Source organism: Cryptomeria japonica, chromosome 7 (genome assembly GCF_030272615.1).
Source record: "Cryptomeria japonica chromosome 7, Sugi_1.0, whole genome shotgun sequence".
In the NCBI taxonomy this organism is placed as follows: domain Eukaryota; kingdom Viridiplantae; phylum Streptophyta; class Pinopsida; order Cupressales; family Cupressaceae; genus Cryptomeria; species Cryptomeria japonica.
Genome location: NC_081411.1, coordinates 58,387,533 through 58,412,730, shown reverse-complemented (window position 1 = coordinate 58,412,730; position 25,198 = coordinate 58,387,533). Strand labels below are relative to the sequence as shown.

The 25,198-nt window shown below is 36.4% G+C and overlaps 1 protein-coding gene across 10 annotated transcripts in view; it reads left to right on the top strand.

The window, feature by feature from the left end:
• Window positions 1–3,855: 3,855 nt before the first annotated feature.
• Window positions 3,856–25,198, top strand: part of LOC131044769 (protein STRUBBELIG-RECEPTOR FAMILY 8) — an 87,321-nt gene continuing 65,978 nt past the window's right edge. The window contains exons 1-14 of one of the 10 annotated variants that reach the window (XM_057978192.2): window positions 3,856–3,933; window positions 4,022–4,193; window positions 4,925–5,123; window positions 5,225–5,475; window positions 6,206–6,335; window positions 6,501–6,572; window positions 6,711–6,776; window positions 6,992–7,063; window positions 7,189–7,260; window positions 7,690–7,761; window positions 7,874–7,939; window positions 8,139–8,204; window positions 8,342–8,730; window positions 20,142–20,419. In XM_057978192.2, coding sequence (XP_057834175.2) covers window positions 5,376–5,475; window positions 6,206–6,335; window positions 6,501–6,572; window positions 6,711–6,776; window positions 6,992–7,063; window positions 7,189–7,260; window positions 7,690–7,761; window positions 7,874–7,939; window positions 8,139–8,204; window positions 8,342–8,730; window positions 20,142–20,419 — 1,383 coding nt within the window. In that variant the 5' untranslated portion in view covers window positions 3,856–3,933; window positions 4,022–4,193; window positions 4,925–5,123; window positions 5,225–5,375. The other 9 variants (XM_057978194.2, XM_057978191.2, XM_059208022.1 and 6 more) reach the window with 9 other exon arrangements.

The window sequence follows — 25,198 nt, the reverse complement described above, 5'->3', positions numbered from 1 at the left end:
ATTACATGGTAGGATGCATTGTGAAAGTAGCTTTTGTGAGGACGATGACTGTGTGAGGTGAAAAATGATGATGATAAACTATTGCAAAACCACAAAGATCCAACCACAAACGATCCTAGTTCTATAATAAAACATTCGCCATACACCAATGAAGAAACCTAAGATCATGCAAATTAACAAATTGAAACAATAATACCTTTCACATGCCAAGTAGGGTTTGATCTCCATTGATCTTGTTTGATATATTTGCTCTCAGATTTTGTACTGTGCACAAGAGCTCAACAAAGAACGAATTGTAGTTGTGAAGTCACTTGATAACAAGAAAGCTTGATAAACGCATTAGCTAGATGATTGATTAGATGCATTAGGATTAGAAGGATAAAAGAATCCTCTTATATAGAAGACACTTTAGAAAATGGAGGGATAAGATTAAGAAGTGAAAAGATAAATGGTCGGCTAGGATTAAAAGGGTAGGTATAGAAAATGATAAAATAATAAGAGGTAGTTAGGAAAAATAATAAAATAATGAAGGGGGTAGGTAGAGGAAAATTAAAAGATAAATGACATGTGTCATAGAAGGGAAAAACTAAGAAATTAATTAAATAAATAAGGATTTATTTAATCAATAGAGGAAGTGGGCCCAATTAAATAAATAGAATATTTATTTAATTTAAGGAATAATTTAAATAAATAAAAATATTTATTTAAATATGGAAAGCCTAGAAGAGGATAAATGAATTAATTAAATAAATAAAAATCTATTTAACTAATAGAAGGCTTAGGATAAAATAATTAAATAAATAAAATATTTATTAATTAAACAAGACAATTTTAGGTGTCTACAATGACAAGTTGGACTCACCTATTTATCACCCTTAGTAGTTATGGGTGATTAATTTGTCTGGCAGTGCAAGAGTTAGGAGTCTGGTGATGAAGATGTACACTCTCATTAGGCTAGTTCAAAGAAGCGACAAATGTCCTTTTAGGAGAAGAAACTGAGAAACGCCTTAAGTATATACTCATTTCTGGCCATTTTATGGTCATTCAAGTTGTAGAGGTTATTTTAGGTGAAGAATTCCTAAAGGGTTGCTACAAGCACCAGGTAAACACTAATGTGTCATCATGTTTTTGGCCACTCTCTTGAAAATGGGAGATCCAAAGGAGGTGGCTAAGCTTATGAACTAGAAGCTGATAAAAAAGCCCTTTCTTAAGGAAATAGAAGATGTCTCAAAGAATACAGACAAATGCATCCCACTCCCACAAGACTATTATGTAGTTAGGCACAAAGGAAGAGAAGAGAAGAAGTTGCCTCTTATCTCAACCTTGGAGCTAGTGCAGTTTGGGGGCAGAAAGACTGCCATTTCTCAAAACATCATTTGTTGTAGAAATTGATTGGAATCATGCTCAATGAGGGTGAAGGATGGATACATAGCTACATGAGGAGCAAAGGCTTTGTGAGTAATGATGAGGAAAAAGTAGAATTTGGGATAAACATCAAGGAGGAGAATGGCGATGTGGTTGTAGTGGTAAATGTGCTAAAGGTGGTGACATTGGCAGTGCATGAGGACTATAGCCCAGAGTGCCCTATGAAGGGAAAGGCAAAGAAACTGGAATTTCTAGGTGTTCAATGTCTACCCTTTTTGTCAAGTTTATTGTAAAGAAATGAGTATATATGTTTGATATATAATTTTGTCAAGGTTGGCTTGGTAGTGTCACCATTGTGGACTTTGGTGACAATTTTGGGGTGAGTGTTTTTTGTCATATATGATATAGTTGTTGTTTTTCATAATGGATGGATCATGTTAGTTAGTGGTTTGGGGCGATATGTTGGTTTCTAACTGTGGTATATCTATGTGACTATATATCTCTATTTTCTTTATCAATATATGGGTTATGCTCCTTGCAACTATTTACCTATAAAAAATGGTAAAAGTATTTTTCATTAATATTTATTTTTTATATCAGCATAAATATTTAAGAATAGTCTTAAAATATTAGTATTTATTAATTTATTTACTTTAAGTTCAATTGATTATTTGAAACCTTATATTTAAAAACAACCTCAAGTAATTGATACTTATCAAATTATTAGAACATCTCATTTGATAACATTGACTTACATTTTACACAAATTATTTTTGATAAATATACCTCAACATTACATCATCTCAAAGACATCATAACACTTTTATTATTTGTGTAAACTATTTTTAATCATTATACATTAAGGTTTGGCTTGTTATCAAGGAAGTCATCAACCCTCCTTTTAAACACAACATATTCCCAAAGTACAACATCACCCCATTTTCAAACATAAGTACAATTGAAAGTGAGAAAGATTTTATAGGTCATAAGTGACAAGGACATGGTTGCACAGAAAATATATTTAGACAATGATAAAGTGTCCATGGACTTAACTATTGACATGACCTTGTTTAGAGCAATTCAATGTTTCAAAGCAAGTTTGTCATATGAGTAGTGCATATCTAATACTAGAATCCTAATTCCAATTCTAAAGCACTTTTTCAATTTATAATTTACAATATTATCTCAACTCTTAAATAATTTAAGTTTGAACACATTTATTACATTTATCAATTACATCCTTCTAATTAATTGTAGGGCATGTTTATTTCTATTTTTTTTACATTTCTACCCCCTAAATTTGGTTATTCACTATAAAAAAAAATATGATTTTCCTTGAAACTCATTATAATATTTGAACTCATATTGTAACAACTATATTTCCAAAATCTTTGAAGAATAAGAGTAAAATTTTATTATTGTCTTAAAGGATTCCTGATATGTTCATGGAATTATTTGATTCACAAATAATTTAATAATGATCAAGTTTTGTTGAGTACTTGAAAGGATGTTAACTAACTTCCAAAAAAATCTTACAATTCTTAATTTTTTATTTTTATTTTTAAATTTTTTTTGAAGTTAAATGTACAATCATAAAGTCATCACAAAAGGATCTTCATAAATAACATTTACATCAATCATATTTTATTTCTCTTCCTTATCTAATATAACATGAAATAGGGGAGTCTAATAATCATTATAGATCTGATGGGACCAGTGATAATATAATTGAGATATGTGATGCCATACATTCACTCTTGAATATGCCACTTGTAAGTTAGTTATTACATTTAACATACTGTAATGAAATCTAACTTGAAAAAATTAAGAAAAGAGCATTGGGTATGAGTTTTCACCATCACAATCTATAAGTATAATGATTATTTGAAAGTGATTTTATTTTGTTTAGCTAATATTTTCATTTTTTTTGTTGATGATTTTCTTAATTGTGTATTCACCATAAAAATGACATTTTTATTGAAGTTCTACTTTTAATAAACATAACTTTGAATAAATGCTTTTTCTTTTATGTGTAATAAATATTCACCTTTTTCATGAAATGATATAATTATGACCTTCACTTTCTCTTTATTTATGATACAATGACAAGTCACCAAAACTTAAATATAAAATACTCCATTCAACTTTTTTTCAAAAATAAAGATAAACTTTTGAAAAAAACTCATTTTAACCAATAAAAATAAAAATTAAACTTAAATATAATATTTAATATTCACAATTCAATTTATTTTTTCAACAACTTTCAACCTTAGTAATGGACATATAACTTGAAAGTTACACCATACACATTATTAAGGTTGAAAAATTATAGAAAAAACAAATTGAGTTTACCTAATAAATAAATAATAATTGATTTTTAAATATTAATCTTTATTTTTGGGGATTTCTTCAACATGCGAAGAAATGAAATTTGAAAAGTCCTTGGGATATATAAGCGATGGCAACCGATTATGTGTACAACGACATAATATGAGCAAATCACGAAAAATATATTTGTTAAACAGCTGATAAGAATGACGCTGACGTGGAAAGTACAACGGAAACCAGGTAAATTTTGTCCACTAGTAGAAGTGCACTTCCCGCAATTCGATCTCGGGATCGATTGGACTAAAAAAAATTGACTGGATTTGGACAGGGCGTAGAAAATTCATGACAATTTTAATGATAAAACGTTTCAACACGGAACTGGAATGCACTGAAACGACAATATTTTTCAGTAATTAACGGGAATTTATATCTCCATCCTTATCTTTTTGCGGAAGATTATTTTGGTGGGAAACGGAACTGTAAAAAAGTGTTTCGAATTGGTAAGGGGCCCCTCTCCTAGCCAACCTGTAATTCATTTTTTTTTGTTTACTTTCTTTTTCCTTGTTTTGTTTTGCTTTGCATTACTGTTTCTTGAGCTTTAGACTGTCAAAGGGAGCGGTTGTTTCGTCTTTAGAAAAAACCGGCTGTTCAACGTTTCGGCGTGCTGGTGTTCCCGTCAATTGGCGTGAAAAAAAAGCGTCAGAGCCGTTGAATGTGTGGTTTAAAACTTTGTGAACAGCTTTGAAATTGTCAGTAACCTGCTTTCGTGGTTAAATCTGCTGCATCTTTGTTCGTGCACTTATTTTGATTTTACGGACTTCATTTGTTTTAGCTTTGAAAAAAATAGTTCACTTCACTTTTCTGCTTTAATGTGTAATGCAAACTGTCCCGTAGAGTACTTTCGTTGAGGAGAGCGCTGTGATTCGGTGCTCTCAGCTGCTTTTTTGGCGAATTTTGAAGTGAATTTTTTAAGCTCAAAATTTTGGAAAAATTCTTGTGCAATTTAAGGAATAATGTGCTTCGGCCTTTAATCTCGTTAATTTAATGCTCAATGGAGCAGAAAGCTACACTTTTTCTTTGACCTTTAAGGTCGTCAGCATGGAAATCGCATGGAATTTTTAAGCTAACTGGAAAAATTGCTTCCTTCTTTATCTTTTAGTTTTATGTATTACACAGTCCACAGCCAGTCGTTTTAGTCTGGCATTAACAGTTAATTTTGCTGTGTATGCAGTGAAAATCATTTGGATTTGTACATCCGGCGTTGTTTACTTTTCAGAACCAATGTAAATTAGCAGTAGTAGTTCTTCATCGACTTTCAATTTTCCTACATTAGTCTGTACTCTCAAGCGAATTCTTGCATTTGCAGAGCCGGTCGATCTTTTGTCCGCTTTAAATCCGTAACTGTTGCTTTATTTTGAAGCTTTAATGAGGTTTGTACAGGAGCTAAGCATTTTAATCTCTTTGGATCATTCACATGTGTAATTTTAAAATCTTTTAATGGTTAATCTTTAACAGATTCATTGCGTTGCAGTTATTACTGGAAACCCTAGTCGGGGAGCTGGTTATTGGATCTGGCTAATAATATGTAGGTCCTGCAGTTATAACAGAAATACTTGGTTTTTGTTTGACAAAATAAGGGTGTTACGCAAGATACTTCAGACGAGATTTTGATACAATATCCAATGAAGAAACCTCCTCGAAATAATTTTTTGGCTGCTTTGGCGGGGTTGCTACTGGTTTTAGATTTCTCCTACACGCAAGGCTCTACAGACCTTCAAGATGGTAAGCTTTTGGCGACATTTGCATTATCTTTATTGCCTCTGTCTAACATAAGGATCTTGCTTTCATTCTTTGTTATGAATTATATGGATCTCGTTTTTATTCACAACATTAGGAGGATACGAACTGGGTCATGCCTGTAGGAGGAACAGCTCACATTACCAGTACACCACAGCCGTTTGGACAATTTTAATGGATAAATTTCATGATATATAGTTTGTGAAATTTCCAAACCCAAATTACCACAGTAAGCTTAGAAATAATATTCAACCAAACAGGCTGTAAAAGCCTTACCTTGCCCCCGGCTATCCAGACCTAAATACAACATTACGTTAGCTTAAATTGTCTCGAATCTTGATTTAATTTTTGGTATAATCCGGCACGTGATCAATGCCAATGTACACCATGTTTGGGTTAGGTTTCTTCAGCTACCACCAAGCTTGTGGGAGATGTGGATAAAAGTTTTTGATCTTGGTAGGGTAAATATTATGATTGTTCAAATGTTTGTTCTAGGCAAGGTTGCTTTTATAAATGTATAAAAATTAACATTTTAAAGCTATTTTTAAGTCTTGATTTTCGTAACAGCTGAGGTTTAGATTTAGTCTGTCTATTGAATTTTATAGCATTTGCTGGAATTAGTTTAAAAGCTTTTGTGTGTACGAAACTGTGCATTTCTGCAAATTTTGGTGAAGTTGCTTCGTGGATGATTTTATTTTGTGCTATTTTTCTGCAGTGTATGCCATAAATGTTCTATATACAAACCTGGGATTCCCGCCCCTTACAGGATGGGTTCAAAGTGCAGGTGATCCTTGTGGTGACAATTGGCAGGGTGTTCAATGTGTGGGATCTAACATCACTGAAATGTATTTTCTATCCCAATATCAGTGGATGCATACCATATCACTGAATTATAGTTCGTTTTTATCCTGGAAAGATTTGTGATTTTTTTGTAGTAATTTGTGAGCATTAACGTTGGATTCTATCCATGCTACTCCTAAATCTAAAACTTGATTTTACTGGATGATCAGAACTCTTTCCAATTTAAATCTGGGAGGACAGTTGGGCTATGGGTTGCAAAATTTTACATCTTTAATAATTTTGTAAGTACAAGAACAAATTCCTAAACCTATTGCAATGTTCTGTTCAGAATAAGTGGAAAAACAAGTGCAATTTTGTAGAAAGGAGTGTTTGAATCTATAATAGTGGCAAGGTTGACAGTACTGTTGCCCTTAATGCAGAGATCTTCAAAATAACCATATTGGAGATGTTATTCCATTTCAGCTTCCACCTCACCTGCAACGCTTGTAAGCTTCTTGGAGCTAGTTAGATTTTTTTTTGCAAAGCATCAATATTATTCTGCATAGAAATTGGGGATAGCGAGACGTTTCTGCAAAACATCAAGGCGTTTGTTCTATGCTTGGTGAACATTTGTTGATACTTGTATACTTAAAAAATCGTTGCTTCATTTGAACACATATTTTCAACAAGAATTGAGGTGATAAGTTTTGGTACATGGCAGGTTGCTTTCTGGTAACCAATTCACTGGGAGCCTTCCATATTCTTTATCAACTTTAACGTTACTCTCTGATTTGTAAGAACTTATAGATTTCAGCACATCCTTTGGTAGTCTTTCTTGACTTTTAGCATTATTCTCAGATTTGTAAGTTATGCTATAGTTGATAAGTATGGCTAAGTGAACTTGGATTTTTTTTGTAGGTTATTGGGTAGCAACCATTTAACGGGTTCAATTCCAGATATTTTTCAGGATCTAACAGGTTTAATTAATCTGTGAGTATGTTTGCCATATATTTAAATAATTCTTTGTTTCTACTATTAGAAATCTGTTTGTTTCATTTTCAAAATATCTAACATGCATGCTACACTTGTCAAGTGATGCTTTTTATGTGTTCTTTTGTTTTTATTATGTAAAGACAAAGATTCTGTATCAACAAAATATATCTGAGGAAATTGCCCAGAAAATATTTACAGAAGGCGTTCATTCACAAAATGTTTTTGGAAGACCTAGATGTTTACATTCATAAAACACATCAGTAACCAGATGGCAGAAACAAACTTCATTAGTACCCAGCATATTATAGGAATTAACAGCAAATATGCTTTCCAATATATCTATCTTGACGCATTGGATATTAAACAGTTGATTATGTATCTAAGAATTGATTGGAGGTTTTCCTTTATGTATCTTTGCTTTTGCAGAGATTTTTCTGTCAACAATTTTAGCGGTCAACTACCTGCTTCCTTGAGTGCATTGACAAGTCTCTCTTCTCTGTAAGTTTCTTGGATCATATTGGTGAATGTAGAGAAAAATTGTTTGATAAGCTTTCTTTGTCTACAAGTATAGGTGGTTGAAGTGTTCTGAACTTCGTTAGGTTGCTTGCAGGCATTTACAGAATAACCAGCTGAGTGGCACTGTTGATACATTAGCCAGTTTAAATCTAACAGATCTGTAATTTTCTTTCCCATTGCTTTATCTGTATTTTATGAACATGCATTGTGTTTACACTTATGTTATTGGGGCCAAGCTTTCAGAATTTATAAGGTTGAGGAGACTAGTTTAGAATAGTTTGCTAGAAAGGATCTTATAGAATCTTTGGTCAGCAGCAATACACACTTGAATAAAGTGGATTTATTTTTAATTTCAACAGAAATATAGAGAAGAATCTTTTTAGCGGACAGATTCCTCCAAAGTTATTGACAATTCCAAACTTCAAGTAAGTACATGGAAGATCTTAGATACTGATTCAAAAAGTTGAGTTAAATTGATGTGCATATTACTTATTTCAAATCTAAAATTTAGTTATTCTGGACACATGGCTTCTTGTAGTCATCATTATTTTCCTACTGGCAGGTATACTGGCAATCAATTTAATACATCTCCAGCTTCTCCAGCTTCTCCAGCATCTCGTTCTACACCCCCCCCTGGTTCCCCACCGTCGTCAAGTCGACCAGGGAATGTTTCTTCATCAGCACAGGATTCTCAGCACAATAAAAGTAGAAAATATCTAACAAATGGAAGGATTGCTGCCATTGCAGTAGCAGGACTCTTGACTGCAATTGTAGCTGTGCTGGTGATTATGTTCTTTGTAATGAGAAAGCATGAACAAAAGTCAGCTCTAGGAAAGAAATACAGGGGTAAGGGAAAGAAGAAAAAGCATGAGGACAAGTTATCATATCAAGATGTGGAGAACGAATTAAAGAACAAACCTTGGACTGGGCCAGTGACTCCAATTTCTAATGGTAATGTAAAATTCCCTAGCTAGGATTTGTTAGCAATCAGTTTTATAACCAGGACATAGCAGAAGATTGTTTGTGCAGCACAGCCAATGGTGGGAATAACATCTTATACAGTATTTTCTTTATTTGGAGTCTTCCTTATTTGCATTGATTCTAAATCTATTTTTAGTAATCACTGATAAATATAGCAAACTAGAACTGTCATTACAGACATGGAATCAATTTATTCCTTCAGAGAACAGTGATGAGAATTATTTTCATAATGCACCTGGTTGGGTAGTGTTGATGTGTTTTTCATGCACATGCAAACACAAAATAAAATACCTAAAGGTACCTTATCCTCTCTTTGAATAAAGCTTCTCTGAATGCTGAAGATCTCGCAGAAGGATCAATCGGAGTAGCTCCAAGGTTCTGATTGTAGGTTCTCTACGTGTGGATAAGCTTCTCGCGGTATGATGTGAGTTTGCTAGAATCATAAGGTGACTTACACTCGATGACCTGAGCGTCTGATTTGCTTTGGATATTACCGAAACATGGAATTTCACTGGCCCTTGATTTTGAAAAAAGGAAAAAGGATAAGGGTTGGAACGGGGTCTATTTCTAACACTAAGAACGTAAGAGCAATGAATGACCTTTGATGAAATTCTAACTAAGTCTTGCTTTGACATCCTAGGATCATCTCCACAAGATTAGTGCGATCTTCTGAGGAAAGCTTTATGATGTTTAGATCACCGCTACAAGCATGGACACCGTCAAGTTGATGCATATCAATGAAGAAGCGATAATTGAAGTTAAGCTTAAGTTGAATGATTCTAGTTGACTATGCAAGGCAAGTCTGCAATCAACAAACCGCTAGTAGTATGGATATACGAATTTCACCGTTGGTCATACAAATTTCTTCCATTCACCTAATAACATGAAATCAAATTTGAGAAGTATAAAGACCATAAAAATTATTGAATCGACCCATAGAATTCACCATTTCGTCAATGAAGTTTACAAGTCTTATGCAACAATATCTTGGCAACAATCTTTGCCTTCTCTTTCTACTCTACTCTAAAATGCTACGAATTATTGACTATTCTCTCTAACTATTTCCTATTCTCTGACTATTAACTATTAACTAACTATTAACTATTAACTAACTATTAACTATTAACCTTTACAAATGAAGAGCCAGGGCTTTATATAGAGAACCCTTTACAGATAGTCGACTCTGATTGACTGAGAACCAATGGCTAGGATTACAAGATAGAAACCCTAATTAGGGTTTGCTACAACAAACTTTCTTAGCCAATTAGAAAATTACATTCCCGGAGCGAGGACCAATAGGAAGCAGGGTTAGGTACATCGAAGTTTGTGTCGCCTTCGATGAGTCAGGTACATTGAATCTGGACATGCTGAGGTGGACCAATTTGATTGGAGGAGCAGTGACTAGGATGCCACGTTGTCTGATGTTTGCGTCTTGGTTGATTCTTTTATGTCTCTGATGTGATGAATGATGTACTTCCTTTGCTTGATGAGGCTTCCTTATTGTCGAGTCTTCCTTCTCCAGTAGCATATCTCCTCCTGAAATACTGGCAAATCCTTTCTTTGTCATCATGTGGTCCCTTAGCGTGGCGAAGTGAAGGTTTTGGCAACTTCTTGAACACCCGTAGTTTTCCAACGTTTCAAAACAGCTTGAGTCCATCTTTGTGCCTTTGGAATGTCCTTGATGGGGATGGATTGGAATAGGTTGTCCTTGTCCTGGCTTGGTCTCCTCCCATCTGCAAAACCAACCAAAAGGTGATTAAGGACACATAATGAATTCATTCTAACATATCCCTTCCTATCTTAAATCATCAACAAGAAGACATTAAAATGAAGTTTTCTCAAGATTCTCCCCAGGGACAGGCCCTATAAAAATTTCGCTCTGGACCCTTTGGAAGGGTCAGGAGCGAATTTTGCATTCCTGGCCTAAATTCTTCTCACTTTGTGACCATGCTTGCTTAGATGCATGCCTAAGGATCCCTTTAATCTCAACCAATACCAAGTTTGAGGTAAAATTGGAGCAAGATGGAGTCTTTAAGGATTTCGCTTTGAACCCTCTGGAAGGGTCAGGAGCAAAATTCTTGTTTAGGCTCAAGTTCTGTCACTTCTCCACTTCAAAATGTCTCCCAAGGCAAGCATACACTAGTCTTCTCTCCACCAAGGCCTGGGAATCCATCTCTTGACTTTCATCATGAGCAAATTAGGTGAAATTGAGAATTTTGCTTTGGCCCCTTTGGAAGGGTTAGGAGCAAAATTCTTGACTTGCTTGTTTTCCTTCACCTAAGTCTACTCTTTTCACTTTTCATACCTGGACTTCCATTTTTGAATCCCTCTCTCAACATGGCAAAACTTGCTTGACCCTCAAAATGGCTAGAAAGGAGAATTTCACTAAGAATCATGGGCAGGGATAGGACCTATTTAGGATTTCGCCCTGGACCCTTTGGAAGGGTCAGGAGCGAAATCCTAGTTTAAACTCAAAATCTTGATCATTGGTGGCCACAACCAATTCAAAGGCATGCCTAGGGGTCCTTCCAAGCTCAATCTACCTTGATCCACACTTAGCTTGACACAAAAATGGAAGGAAAAGAGGGATTTTGGGAATTTCGCTCTGGACCCTTCGGAAGGGTCAAGAGCGAAGTTCACCTTCTTGAGCTTATTTCATCATTTTTCCACTTCAATTCACCTCAAAAGGGCAAGGACATATCAATCTATTCCTATCCAGGCCATAAAAACCAAGAACTCGACTTGTTTTGAAAGGAAAATAGGTGCTCTTAAAAATTTCGCTCTGGACCCTTTGGAAGGGTCAGGAGCGAAATTCTCCTTCTAGGCCAAAATCCTTCACATTTGGTGATCACTAGCAACTCAAAGCCATGCTTAAGGAAATCTCCAATCCTAATTCACCCTAACCCACACTTGGCTTGGCACAAAATTGAGAAAAAAGGGAGGTTTTGGGGAATTTCACTCTGGACCCTCTGGAAGGGTCAGGAGTGAAATCCACATTCTAGGCTTGACTCTTCATCTCTTCAACTCAAATCTTCTCTGGAAGGCAAAAATACATCACTCTCCACCCAAGGAACAAGGTTTGTAGCCTAAGCAAGGGAGCAAATGAGGTTTATAATGAATTTCGCTCTGGACCCTTTGGAAGGGTCAGGAGCGAAATCTACATTCTTGGTTGGTTTTCCACTTCCTTCATCCAATTCTCCTTCAAAATTGATCAAATTCAAGCTCCTTTCTCCACATTTAAGCGAATCCACCATCAAACTAGCTCAAGACAAGGTCGTTTTCATCATTTTAGGCAAGATAGGGGGTCAAACTGAGGATTTCGCTCTGGACCTAGGCCAAGGATAGGACCTATAGGGAATTTCGCTCTGGACCCTGTGGAAGGGTCAGGAGCGAAATTCTCCTTCCAGGTTGATTTCCATCATTTCATCGCCTCAAATCTCCTCTCCAAGGCAAATATGCATCCAAGTCTTCCAAACCATGCTTTAGAAACCAACACTTGGTCAAGTTAAAGAGCAAAATAGAGGAAATATGAATTTCACTCTGGACCCTTTGGAAGGGTCAGGAGCGAAATCCATGTCTTAGGTCAAAATCTTCATTCCTCAATGCTTTCAATCACTTCCTGAGGCAAGAACATATCAATCTACCCCCACCATGTCCAAGGAACAAGGATGTTAGCCCAAACAAGGGAGAAAATAGTGTCTAGGGAAAATTTCGCTCTGGACCCTTTGGAAGGTTTAGGAGCGAAATTCACATTTAGGCTCAAATCTTGACTTCATTTCTCACATTTCTTCATCCAAACAAGTGTTTTGCCCTCAACAATGCTTGAGAATGAGTTAGTTCCAAGCTTGGGTCAAAGTAGAATGTCTTATGGAGGATTTCGCTTTGGACCCTTTGCAAGGGTCAGGAGAGAAATTGAAATTCGCTTTGGACCCTTTGGAAGGGTTAGGAGCGAAATTTGACATTTTGGTCTCTTCGTTAGGATTCATATATGGAATATAACATTTAAGTATAAGTGACATTTCCTTATGTCTTTCTTCTTTCATATACTTTAAGTTATATTCCATATATATTGTCAGGATGTTTGAGAGTGGTTTCGGACATCCAGGAGTTATAATGCAAAATCTAGTTTTTGGATGATTCTTCAATTTTTCAGACTTAGTCAAATTTCAGGATTAGGATGACATTCCAGATAGCCAAATTTCAGGACATTTGAAGATCAAGACGACATTCCGGACTTTATCACTCACCAATTTGACTTAATTCAGATCTTCAAAGATGATATTCACTCACCAAGCTTCATTGACCTCCTGAAACTCAAACAAGACACTATTAACAACAAGAGAAAAACTAGGCCTAAGGGAGACTTTCAAAGAAACCCTAACTTGGAGCACCTGCTGACTCCCCTTGGCTCAAGCAGAGCTTGCCATCCTAGTGATCCCCTTGGCGACACTCAAAATGTAAAGGCTAATAGACAAAACCCTAAAAACCTAGAAAGCAAACCGCGGAAAGCATAAACAAAGGGGTCCCCATTCGCAATGGGGTAGTGTGTAAATACGCCACAACAGGTAGTGATGTCCGTTGATTAAGACTTCACGTTGATTCACCAAAGTGTATAATGCCTGTACAGCGTCAGGTCTGAAACTCTGCATTTTCTCTGTTTGCAACACCACGAGGTCCTCCACGCGATATCCATTTCCTCCACACTGCGATGATGACAAATTCTTCTTCCCCCAATAACGGCCGACACCACCTTTATGCAGTAAGGGCAATCCTTTCGCGTCACTACCTGATATCGGGTTACAAAGGCACACTTGGACGTCTTACGCGGTTGCAGTGTTTTCGGTTTGTAGAGGCACTGGCGATAGTGTATGTGATGTCGTGAATACTTCCCGCGATTCCGCTGTTCTATTTGTAGTAATATGCACACCCGTGTCAAACACTTGGGATCACCGATGAACTTCACTCTGTTTCAAGCAAAATTGATTCTTCTCCAGAATCGTGAAACCAATAGGTCAATCGAAGACTGACGAAAGGCAATTTAACTCTGAAATGTATGTTAACACACATAGGATTCAAATCTTTTCTTCCATGCCTACCCTTCCATCTGACGCCATTCTTTTATTTACCAAAAGTTGGTTTTATTTCTCATAATAGTTAAGAACTATTAATTGGATAGTTACGGTGTTTAATAAAATGCTTTAATAATAGGAACATGTAATATCAATTATTTATATTAATGAATGGGAAGTTAATATAAAATAATTAATATTGTTTAATGTTTGACAACATTGATTAGGGGACATTACAATCTCCCCTGCCCAAATGTTACTTGCTCGCAAGCAACTGTAACTCCGGATGTTGAAGAACTTGCTCATTTTCTCAAGTAGCATCATCTAATGGTAAATTCTGCCATTTAATGAGATATTCCCTGATTGTCCTATTCCGCAAATGCCTGTCTCGGGTCTCCAAAATCACTTAAGGTATCATTGTTAATTTTCCCTCTTCATCCAGTGGTGGTAGATTTTCTAAAACTTTCACCTATTGTCCCAAAGCTCTTTTGAGACAAGATACGTGGAACACATTATGTATTCTGCTTTTGGCTGGTAACTCTAATTCATATGACATTGCACCAACCTTTCAAATTACTTGGTATGACCCATAAAACCAAGGCTTCAATTTCTCAGCCCCACTACGCTTGAGAGATGACTGCCTATAGGGTTGTAGTCTGAGATGCACCAAATCTCCTAACATGCTTCTTATCGGCATAAATTTTCTGTTGATTCTGTGTAGATTGCAAATTTTCCTTAAGTGCTTTCAATATATCTTGACATTCCTAAAGTACATCACGAGATTTGGGTACATTACTTTGATCGAAAGCAAGATCAAGAAAAGATAGTGCATCATACCCATATGATGCTTTGAAAGGAGTCATATCGATAGATATAGATATGTAGTATTATAGCAGTATTCACCCAAATATAACCAACGGACCCAGGCCTTCTGATATCCAGACACATAATTACGAAGGTATCCCTCAACCCACTTGTTTACTATTTCTGTCTGTCCATCGGTTTGTGGATGATAACTCGTATTGTGATTTAACTCTGTACCTGCCAATCTAAAAAGTTCCCCCCAAAATATACTAAAAAATCTGCTATCTCGGTCACTGATTATATTTTTTGGTAAACCATGTAAACGGAACACCTCACGAAAGAATAGTTTTGTGAGCTAAATAGCTGTGAATTTTGTAGTGATAGATAAGAAATGTGCAAATTTAGTTAATCTATCAACCACAACAAAAATGCAATCTTTACCTTGAGATCTTGATAGGCAGGTAATGAAATCCATAGATATACTTTCCCATTTCTGTTCTGGTATAGGCAATGGCTGCAATAGACTCGTAGGATAAGTATGCTCTGCTTTATTTTGTTGACAAGTGATGCATTCTTTGACATAACGAAGGACATCATTCTTTAGTCCTTTCCAGGTGAATCTTTCTCTTATCCGCCGGTAAGTTTTGAAGTAGCCGGGATGCCCTGCTAAAGGAACCTCATGCATTGATTGGAGGATTTTCTTTTTCAACTTCGATCCTGGAATCAAATAAATCTTGTCTTTGTAATAGATAACATCATTTACAACCTTATATTTATCATCTTGTGTATTACCATCTAACAAATCACAGGCAAACGAATCCTTAGAATACTCAACCAGCAATAAAGATTTCCAATCAGCTATTACTACAGATAATGCATTTATTTCAGGCCTTCTAGATAGTGCATCTGCAACAACATTGTTTTTACCTTTCACATATTCAATTTCGAAATCATAAGCTTGGATCTTACTGATCCATTTTTGCTGCTTGTCATTTAAATCTTTCCGCCCCAAGAAATATCTCAAACTGTTATGGTCAGTTCTGACTACAAATTTGCCACCAACTGTCTAAATTTTGCCAATGCATGCATGATTGCCAACATTTCTTTGTCATAAATAGAATACAATCTCTCTAGATTATTAAGTTTCTTGTTTTCATATGCTATAGGATGTTTATTTTGCATTAAGATGGCTCCTATTCTTTCACCAGATGCATCACATTCCAAGACAAAAGGCTGATTAAAATCTGGAAGCGCAAGTACTGGGCAAGAACTCATTACCTCTTTCAGTTTCTCAAAGACTTATTGTGCCTCCTCCGTCCATCGGAATGCCCCCTGTTTGGTAAGATCTGTCAACGGTGCCCTAAGCTGTGAAAAGCCTTTGACAAACCTTCTGTAATAACTGCATAATCCAAAGAATCCTCGTAAATTTGTGAGATTTCATGGTGGTGGCCAATCCAAAATGGCTCTTATTTTTTCCTGATGAACTTGTACACTTGTAGCACTGATCATATGTCCTAAATACAAAATTTTAGTCATTCCAAATTCACATTTAGAAGCCTTTGCATAACGTGATTGAGATTCCATAATACCAAGGACAATATCAATATATTTCAAGTGATCTTCTCAAGTTTTTTCTGTAAATCAATATATCATCAAAGAAAACTAGCAAATATTTCCTCAACTGTTTGTTAAAAGTATGATTCATGCAAGACTGAAATGTCGCCGGAGCATTTGTTATCCCAAATGGCATAACCAAGAATTCATAATGACCGTAATGACAACGGAAAGCAGTTTTATGGATATCTTGATCTCTTAACTTAATTTGATGATATCTTGACCTCAAATCAATTTTAGAAAAATAAACAACACCATGTAATTCATCTAACAACTCATCAATTCGAGGAATTGGATACCTGTTTTTGATTGTCTTCTTGTTAAGAGCATGGTAATCTATACACATGCGAAGAGTCCCATCCTTCTTTTTGACCAGTACTATTGATGATGCAAAAGGACTAGAACTAGGCCTAATATGCCCCATATCCAACAATTCCTTAATTTCCTTTTCTATTTCATCTCTGAATGTTTTAGGGCGTCTGTAAGGCATTGTGATAACGTGTTTGGCACCTTCTTCTAACTCAATGGTATGTTCAAATCCTCTATCAGGCAGAACGCCTGGAGGTATATCACTGAAAACCAGATTATGTGAATCTAATACTTTCCACAAATCATCTTGATAATGTTTAGATTCAAATCCTGATACCTTGTTGGAAATTAAACATTGTGACGACCATGCCACATCTCCATGTCAGAAAATAGCCTCCATTCTTTTAGCACTAACGATCCTGGGACCACCATTAGACATACCCCGGAGCACTACTTTCTCATCATCAATCTTAAAAGAAAATTCCAATCTTTTAAAACTCTTGAGTGTACTCATCTAATGTTTCCATCCATTGAATGCCCAAAACAACATTATTATCAGCCAAATCAATCACATAAAAATCATCAGTAACAGTATAATTGCCAAGAGTAATACTCAATTTAGGAACTTTATGAGTACTGGACAAATTAGTTCCACCTGCTACTCTAACATCAAAACCTTCATGTTTTTCAGTTTGCAATCCGCGTTTTTCCACAAGAGCTGTATCTATAAAATTATGAGTAGAATCACTATCAAGCATGACAACCACACGCTGCCCATTCAAAACTCCTCTAACTCTGAAAATATTATAATTAGATGTTCCTGTCATAGATGCTATTACCTCTTCTCCATGTTTACTACCTATCCCTGATTCTGTGTTCTGTGGTACAAGTTCTATATTAGGTTCAACATTCTCTTCATCGTCACTATCTGACATAACCTCAATGCAATGAATTTTTCCCTTCCCTAAACATCTATGTCCTGGCTGCCTTGATTCTCTACAGCTGAAACATAGTTTTTTCCTTCTGAGTTCTTCCCTCTCCTCTTTATCTAACTTGTTTTTAGGGAAATTATCTTTATTGAAAGGTTGTTTGTCATTTTCAGGTTTAGGTGGTGGGGCTTTATTAAAAAATTTCCCTTTTGAAGATGGTTCCAATTCTCTTGCTCTTTTAATAGTTGTTTGTAAAGTAGGAGGGTTCAAGGACTTAACCCACCCTTTGAGTGAATCAGACGGTCCATCTATAAATATCACAATTTTATGTCTCTCTGAAATTTCAGTCACTAAAACCGCCAATTTTTCAAATTCAGAGATGTATTGTTCAACAGTCCCAGATTGCTTAAGCTGAGTTAAATCTTTTAGATGAAGTTTAGGATCTTTAGAGTCAAATCTGTCAATAAGTTTCTCAGTGAATTCAACATATGTATTAATCTGATTATGACCCAAAGTTACTTGTCCATGGTGCCACCATTCATGTGCTACACCGTCAAGATGTAATGCTGCATATTTGATCTCTTCATCTTCCAACATAGGATTTAATTGAAAGTAGGTGTCTAGTTTCTGCACCCAAGCCCTAGTTGCGGTTTTCCCTGACCCATCAAAGTAAGGGATAGACATCTTACCGATTTTCCTCTGTAATTCACTGTTATTCCCTTGCTGTCCTCTTGGCCTATGTTTCATTTTGACATCCAAGTATTCTCTAAATGTCATTGTTGACCTAAAATCATCCCCTAATAATAACCAATCTTGGTGTATCTCATCCTGTAATTCTCTAACTGTTGGTTCGTTTTTTGGTTGCACATTCCTAACAGTGAAAGTTGGCATAAAAAGTCTGGCTGTTCCTGTTCTTTCTGGCTGATTATTATTAACAGAATGCTCATCTCTACCCCCATTGTTTGCCCCAACATTATGGTGTTGATTATTTCCATTATTTTGATGCTGATTAATAAACTGGGTCATTAAATTAGTCATTCTGTTGACATTGTCCTGCATATCTTGTTGACTTCTAATTAAAGTTGTTATGAGATCCCTATTGTTTTCTGGTTCCCCCATACTGTTTGTTTAAAAAATAATCTCTTCGTCAGTTTCAGTATCGCTGTCCTCAATCTCAAACTGAATAGAAGAACTATTTGGTGCTAAAGGAGAGTTTTGATATCTATTTTGTCGGACCCTAGTATTCCAAAAATTGTAATTTCCCTGGTGCATACTCAGCTGTGCATAGATTTTTCGTGAATTTCCAACTCAAAACAACACCCTACAGGCTGGCAAGATTTCTAAGCTCTGATACCATAGGATTTGTTAGCAATCAGTTTTATAACCAAGACATAGTAGAAGATTGTTTGTGCAACACAGCCAATGGTGGGAATAACATCTTATACAGTATTTTCTTTATTTGGAGTCTTCCTTATTTGCATTGATTCTAAATCTATTTTTGTAATCATTGATAAATATAGAAAACTAGAACAGTCATTACAGACATGGATATCAATTTATTCCTTCAGAGAACAGTGATGAGAATTATTTTCATAATGCACCTGGTTGGGTAGTGATGTCCGTCGATTAAGACTTCACGTTGATTCACCAAAGTGTATAATGCCTGTATAGCGTCGGGTCTGAAACTCTGCATTTTCTCTGTTTGCAGCACCACGAGGTCCTCCACGCGATATCCATTTCCTCCACACCATGATGATGACAAATTCTTCTTCCCCCGATAACGACCGACACCACCTTTATGCAGTAAGGGCAATCCTTCCGTGTCACTACTCGATATCGGGTTACAAAGGCACACTTGGACGTCTTACGCGGTTGCAGTGTTTTCGGTTTGTAGAGGCACTGGCGATAGTGTATGTGATGTCGTGAATACTTCCCGCGATTCCGCTGTTCTATTTGCAGTAATACGCACACCTGCGTCAAACACCTGGGATCACCGATGAACTTCACTTTGTTTCAAGCAAAATTGATTCTTCTCCAGAATCGTGAGACCAATAGGTCAGTCAAAGACTGACGAAAGGCAATTTAACTCTGAAATGTGTGTTAACACACACAGGATTCAAATCTTTTCTTCCATGCCTACCCTTCCATCTGACGCCATTCTTTTATTTACCAAAAGTTGGTTTTATTTCCCGTAATAGTTAAGAACTATTAAGTGGATAGTTACGGTGTTTAATAAAATGCTTTAATAATAGGAACATGTAATATTAATTATTTATATTAATGAATGGGAAGTTAATATAAAATAATTAATATTGTTTAACGTTTGACAACATTTATTAGGGGACATTACAGGTAAGTAGTGTGCACATCTATCCAAGTTAGTGGTACTTTCAAGAAAATATAATTTTCCTTACTGTTATCTGTTAAAAGTTAAAACTATACTTAACAGTAACTTAAAAATTTAAGTGTAAAATGACAAATTTGCATTTTTATTTCTTCATAAATTCTAATTTGTATGATCCTAGTTCGAAACCTATTTAGTATTTACAGTGCAAAGCATACATGCACACATAGATAAATTGGCACTGCTTTAGTTTGAATTTTTGGAAAAAATATATTTCTTTTCACTATTTTCTAATTGAATCTGTGAAAACAGCTCAGGACGAAAGATCAGAGGAGAAAGCTATCACTTTGGTGCCAGATGTGAATATAAAGCCCCCTCCAATTGAAAAATACAAAGTGCCTGCAAATATGTCCATATCATCACCAGCACACAAAATGGCATTCAAACCCCCTACTTCTAGGCCTCCAATAGCCACAACTGCCTACACTGTTGCTGCTTTGCAACAGTCCACAAATAGCTTTGGCCAGGAAAACCTAATTGGAGAAGGCTCTCTGGGCCGAGTTTATAGAGCAGAACTTCCAGATGGAAAGGTAATTTTATTTTTGTGCATCTTTTTAAAGTATTAAGCTTTTGGTCTCTAATGTGATGGTATGATTGTAGGAAAATCTACAAATTATATTGATTGAAAAAATTGTATTTAGATTTCTTTCTGTAAATCTGTTCTGACTTATTACAGGAGTTGTACTGCAATCTTTCTGTTACATTTGGCAACTTGTTACATCTCTTAGTTATTTAATCCTATATTAACTTTTTACACAGGAATTTCTAGCCTTCACCACTGTTCCTCTGGAAATTATATAAAATAGAAAAATGATGTAAATTTCGGAAGAACACAAAATGCTGTTCATACTTTGTTGACAGAAAGTGTCCATGTGTGTTGCCCAAAGCCATGTCCACAAACTGAAGTTTTTCCGATTAATTGTTGTAGACTGTCTTCTACAGACAAAATCAATAGGAAACTGTTGCCGCATTTTTATGGAATCATGTCTAACTTCAAAATAAAAATTAATATATCTATCTTAGAAATAATACCATGCTATACAGGCTTCTTCTAAGAAGTGTTTGGAGCTAACAGTCATAAATCACATCTGATATCTCTGAACTGCTGAAGAGCACTGAAGTGCAATACAATCTTCAGATGAGTCTGACAACAATTCCCTTTCTGTGCATTTTTCCTGAAAAACTCATAATTTGCAAGTTAGCTCCAACTTTATTGCTTGTTTTGGTGGTAGAATGAGAATGACACAAACCAATGCTCAATCTGTATATTCCGCATCATTTTTGTTATCATGTTCTTGTGATGACAATTTTGAGCATACCTGTTGTGACCATTTCACACATCGCCCCATTTAAAATGGGGACCCCCTCTTTTTGCTCGTTTTTGCTCGCCTTTCGCTTTGGTTTTTTAGGGTTTTGGTAGTTTGTCAGTTGTCTGGATTAGGGTCAAGCCTTAGGGTTTCTGTTAATACGTTTTAAGGCCAGAGTCCAGTCAATCTTGAGAGTTTTTTGAGCTTCCTCTCGTAGGATGCAAATTTTGAATAAAGAGAATTCGCCAGAGGCTAAGTGAGTTGGTCTAGTTTCAATTGGAATTTTGAATGCAGAGTCTGAATTTGTCTAAGTATTGATGATGAAATTTTTAATTTTGTCCGATTGAGTGATTTTGACCAAATTTTGAAAATTTTGATAATTGATCCCGGGCATTGGAAATGACTTGTTTTTGCCTTGTGAAGTGATTAAATTCATAAAATCTTGATATTTTGGCCTGTAGGAGCAAAATCGCTCCTGTCCCTCAGTGGAGGACCGGAGCTTGTTTTTCAAAACTTTACTGTCTCTGCAGGGTCAAGACAAATTTCGAATTGGAAGTGATAAAGGGAGGCATGATTTTTCCGTTGAATATAATTTGAAGAATTTCACAAGCATGGAAATGTGCCAGGAGTAAAAATCGCTCCTGTCCCTCAGTGAAGGACCGAAGCTCAAAATCAAACTTTGCCTTGTCCTTGCAGGATTTGAACAATTTGACAATTTGAGGAGAACCAAGGAAGTACACTTCATCAGTTGAATATAATTTGAAAGCACAAACATGAGGAAAACATGACTTTGAAGCAAAATCGCTCTTGTCCCTCAGTCAGGGACCAGGGCGAGATTCAGTGGTAGCTCCCGTCCCTCTCCTAGGGACTAGAGCGAAATTCCTCATAAGGCATGTTTTGGGCAAAAAGCAAGCAAGTTTTGAGTTTGAAGCGAACAAAGGAGGTGTAATGAACTTATTGAAGACAAATTGAAGATTGCAAGACACCTATTGAACTCCAAATTGGCCAAGGCGCTCCTGTCCCTCAGTCAGGGACCAGAGCGATTTTTGCCTTAGACAAATTTCTTGCCAAGTTAGAATAAACTCCAAGCCAAAGATGAGTGAAATGGGGCACTACAAGACCGTTGAAGATAAATTTGGAAGTTGGCAAAATGTAGTTAAGCTTGAAAATGCAAATTCGCTCCTGTCCCTCAGCCAGGGACCAGGGCGAAATGATGATTATCTTACCTTCCACTCAAGTTCAAACCATTCCAAGTCAGGATACAAGGAGGCAAGGACGTTTGGGGTGTCTCGACGAAGAACGAAGTTACAAAGATCGCCAAAGATGAAGGACTTGCACTAAAATGCCTAAGTTCGCTCCTGTCCCTCAGTTAGGGACCAGGGCGATATTTACCATATTGGCCAGTTCATCCAAAAATCGCACTAAGTCGAGGTCGTGCAAGATTGCAAAGGGTCAAAGTGTTCTTGAGAGGATGGTATACGAGGAAGTTAAACGTCAAAAGGTGATCAAATTGAACCAAGAAGCTATATCGCTCCTGTCCTTCAGGCAAGGACCAGGGCGATTTTTATTAAATCACTCATTATCCTTCAAGATCACGTCAAGGCTAAGGTACACAGGATTGAAAATGTCATTTGGAAGGCGATGAACAAGGAGCAAAGGTTGAAAGATAGCAAATTTGAGCTAGAACACAAGGTTCGCTCCTGTCCCTCACCAAGGGACCAGGGCGATAATCCTCCACACATCAAAATGCCTTGTTAAAGACAAGAGAAACAAGCATGGAACGAAAGGCTAACGTTGTTTCTTCCTCATGATGAAATTTGGTGATCGTAGAAACAAAGGTCAAGGAGAAAACATCAAGTTCGCTCCTGTCCCTCACCAAGGGACAAGGGCGACATCAACCTCAGGAAGCATTCATCCACAAATCAAGTTAATCAAGCTCAAGTGTCCTAGTGAACATGCCAGTTTCAAAGTGGAGATGATGGTTGTGAACGTAAAAAGGTAAAAGAATCAAGGCTAAAAGGATAGTTCGCTCCTGTCCCTCAGTCAGGGACCAGAGCGATGTGGGTTATATCTTTTCACCTCTCCAAATTTTGGCGCTAAAACATTTTTTGAATTTATTAAATGCTAAAAAACGATAAATTGGAATATTCAATTGATAGCATTTAAAATTTGCGCATAGCATTTAATTAATTATTTTTGCCTTAAAAAAATCGAATTTATTAATTAAAAAACGAAGGCATTAATTAATTAATTATCAATTTAAAAATCAAATTAAGCGCTTGGATTTAAATTCTTACAAAGTCGGCCTTTGGTTTTATTTATAAATTGTTTTAAAATTGCCTTATTTTGCAAAGTCGGCCTTGAGGTAGTTGTAAGGGTGAGCGCCTATAAAGGGGAGTGCTTTATTTCATTTTTTAAATCATCATTTCAACCTTCATTCATATGCGATTTTGGAGAAGACAAAGAGGTGTGCGATTTGTATTTACAAGGAGCGAATTTCATAAAAAAGGAAGTGCGAATTTAGCAAAGGAAGTGAAGCGAATTTCCATTCCAAGCAAAGTGTGAACTTAGTTTCAAATTGAACGAATTTGCCAAAGACTACATTGAAGACCTCCCCCCCAAAGGTGGCGAATTGCTAAGGTGGACATTCATTTAAAGAGAGATCACGTTGAAGTCATCAAGCATCAATTTTTGCCTAGGCGATTCTCTTTATTTTGCATTTTTAGAGTTAAACTCTCAAGTGAGGTATGGCGATGTGATCCCTTGTTTTAATTTTGAAATTTTGATCGTCAAAGCCTTAAAATTTTGAATTTTGAAATTTTGAATCTCAAAGTAGCTCAATCGTTTTTTAGGAAATTATAACTCAAGAACTTATCATGAAGTTTCCTAAAAATAATCTAATCTATGTTATACATTGCAAGATCTAGTTACTTATTATGAAATGTTATGTAGGTATGGCGACCCCGAAGGCGGGAGCATCCACCAGCCGTCCAGCTCTCATGAAGGAAGATCAAAAGACTGAAGAAGTGGAGACCAAGATCGTGTCTAAGTGGAGCAACATTGGAGATACCAACTTAGGCAACTTCAGCACGAAGAAGTTTCGAGAGGTCCCTTACATTGGCAAGCCCTCACCTGTCACCCGGAGGATAATCGAAAGTGGCATCATTAAGGCGGCCGGCTTTCCTCCAGCAGTTCAGTGTCATGAGTTGATGATCGAGTGCGCTCATCATTATGATCCTCAGTCCAGAATGATTGTGTCTAATGAAGGGAACACTTTAGCTTATCTTTCAGAAGAAGCTATAAGTGAGGCTTTCCATCTTCCAGAGCACAGAGATATGGTTTACAAGAGCATAGAAGGAGCCAGGTCCATGTACGAAGATGATCCAGATGCTTGCCTAAGCATCATCAACAAGAACTGGTTACTTAAGAGTCGTCCTCGCCTGAGCAAGATCCCGAACACACCGCATAGGATTGATTTCCAGGAGGAGTACAGAGATTTGATTACAATGCTCAACCGAGTCACAGAAGCCCCTCAAGCCTTCTACTTTGAGAAGTGGATGTTCTACTTTATCCAGGTGATAGTTCAGGGAAAGGGAACAATACATTGGGCTAGAATGATTAGCCATTGCTTGGACGTACAGTTGAGGAGACTCAAAGCTACCAAGTCCTTCCACATGATTTCATACGTCATATATGCCTTGATCAGGAGCTTTGAGTACGCAGGACTACCTGTTGACGTGTATTTTATACACAATCATACACAGAATAAAATACCAATAGGCATCTTATCCTCTCTTGAGAAAATAGTCTCTAACTGCTGAAGATCTGCATAAAGGATCAGTTAGGTAGACTCCAAGGTTCTTTTAGTAGGGTCTCTACGTGTGGACAAGCTTTTTAGTGGTATGATGTGATTTGCTGTTTCCTCCAAGGGGCCTTACGTATTCCAAAAGCTCAAAAATTTTACTAAACTAAAGGAATTTTCAAAAAAAAATAGCAAAAGGA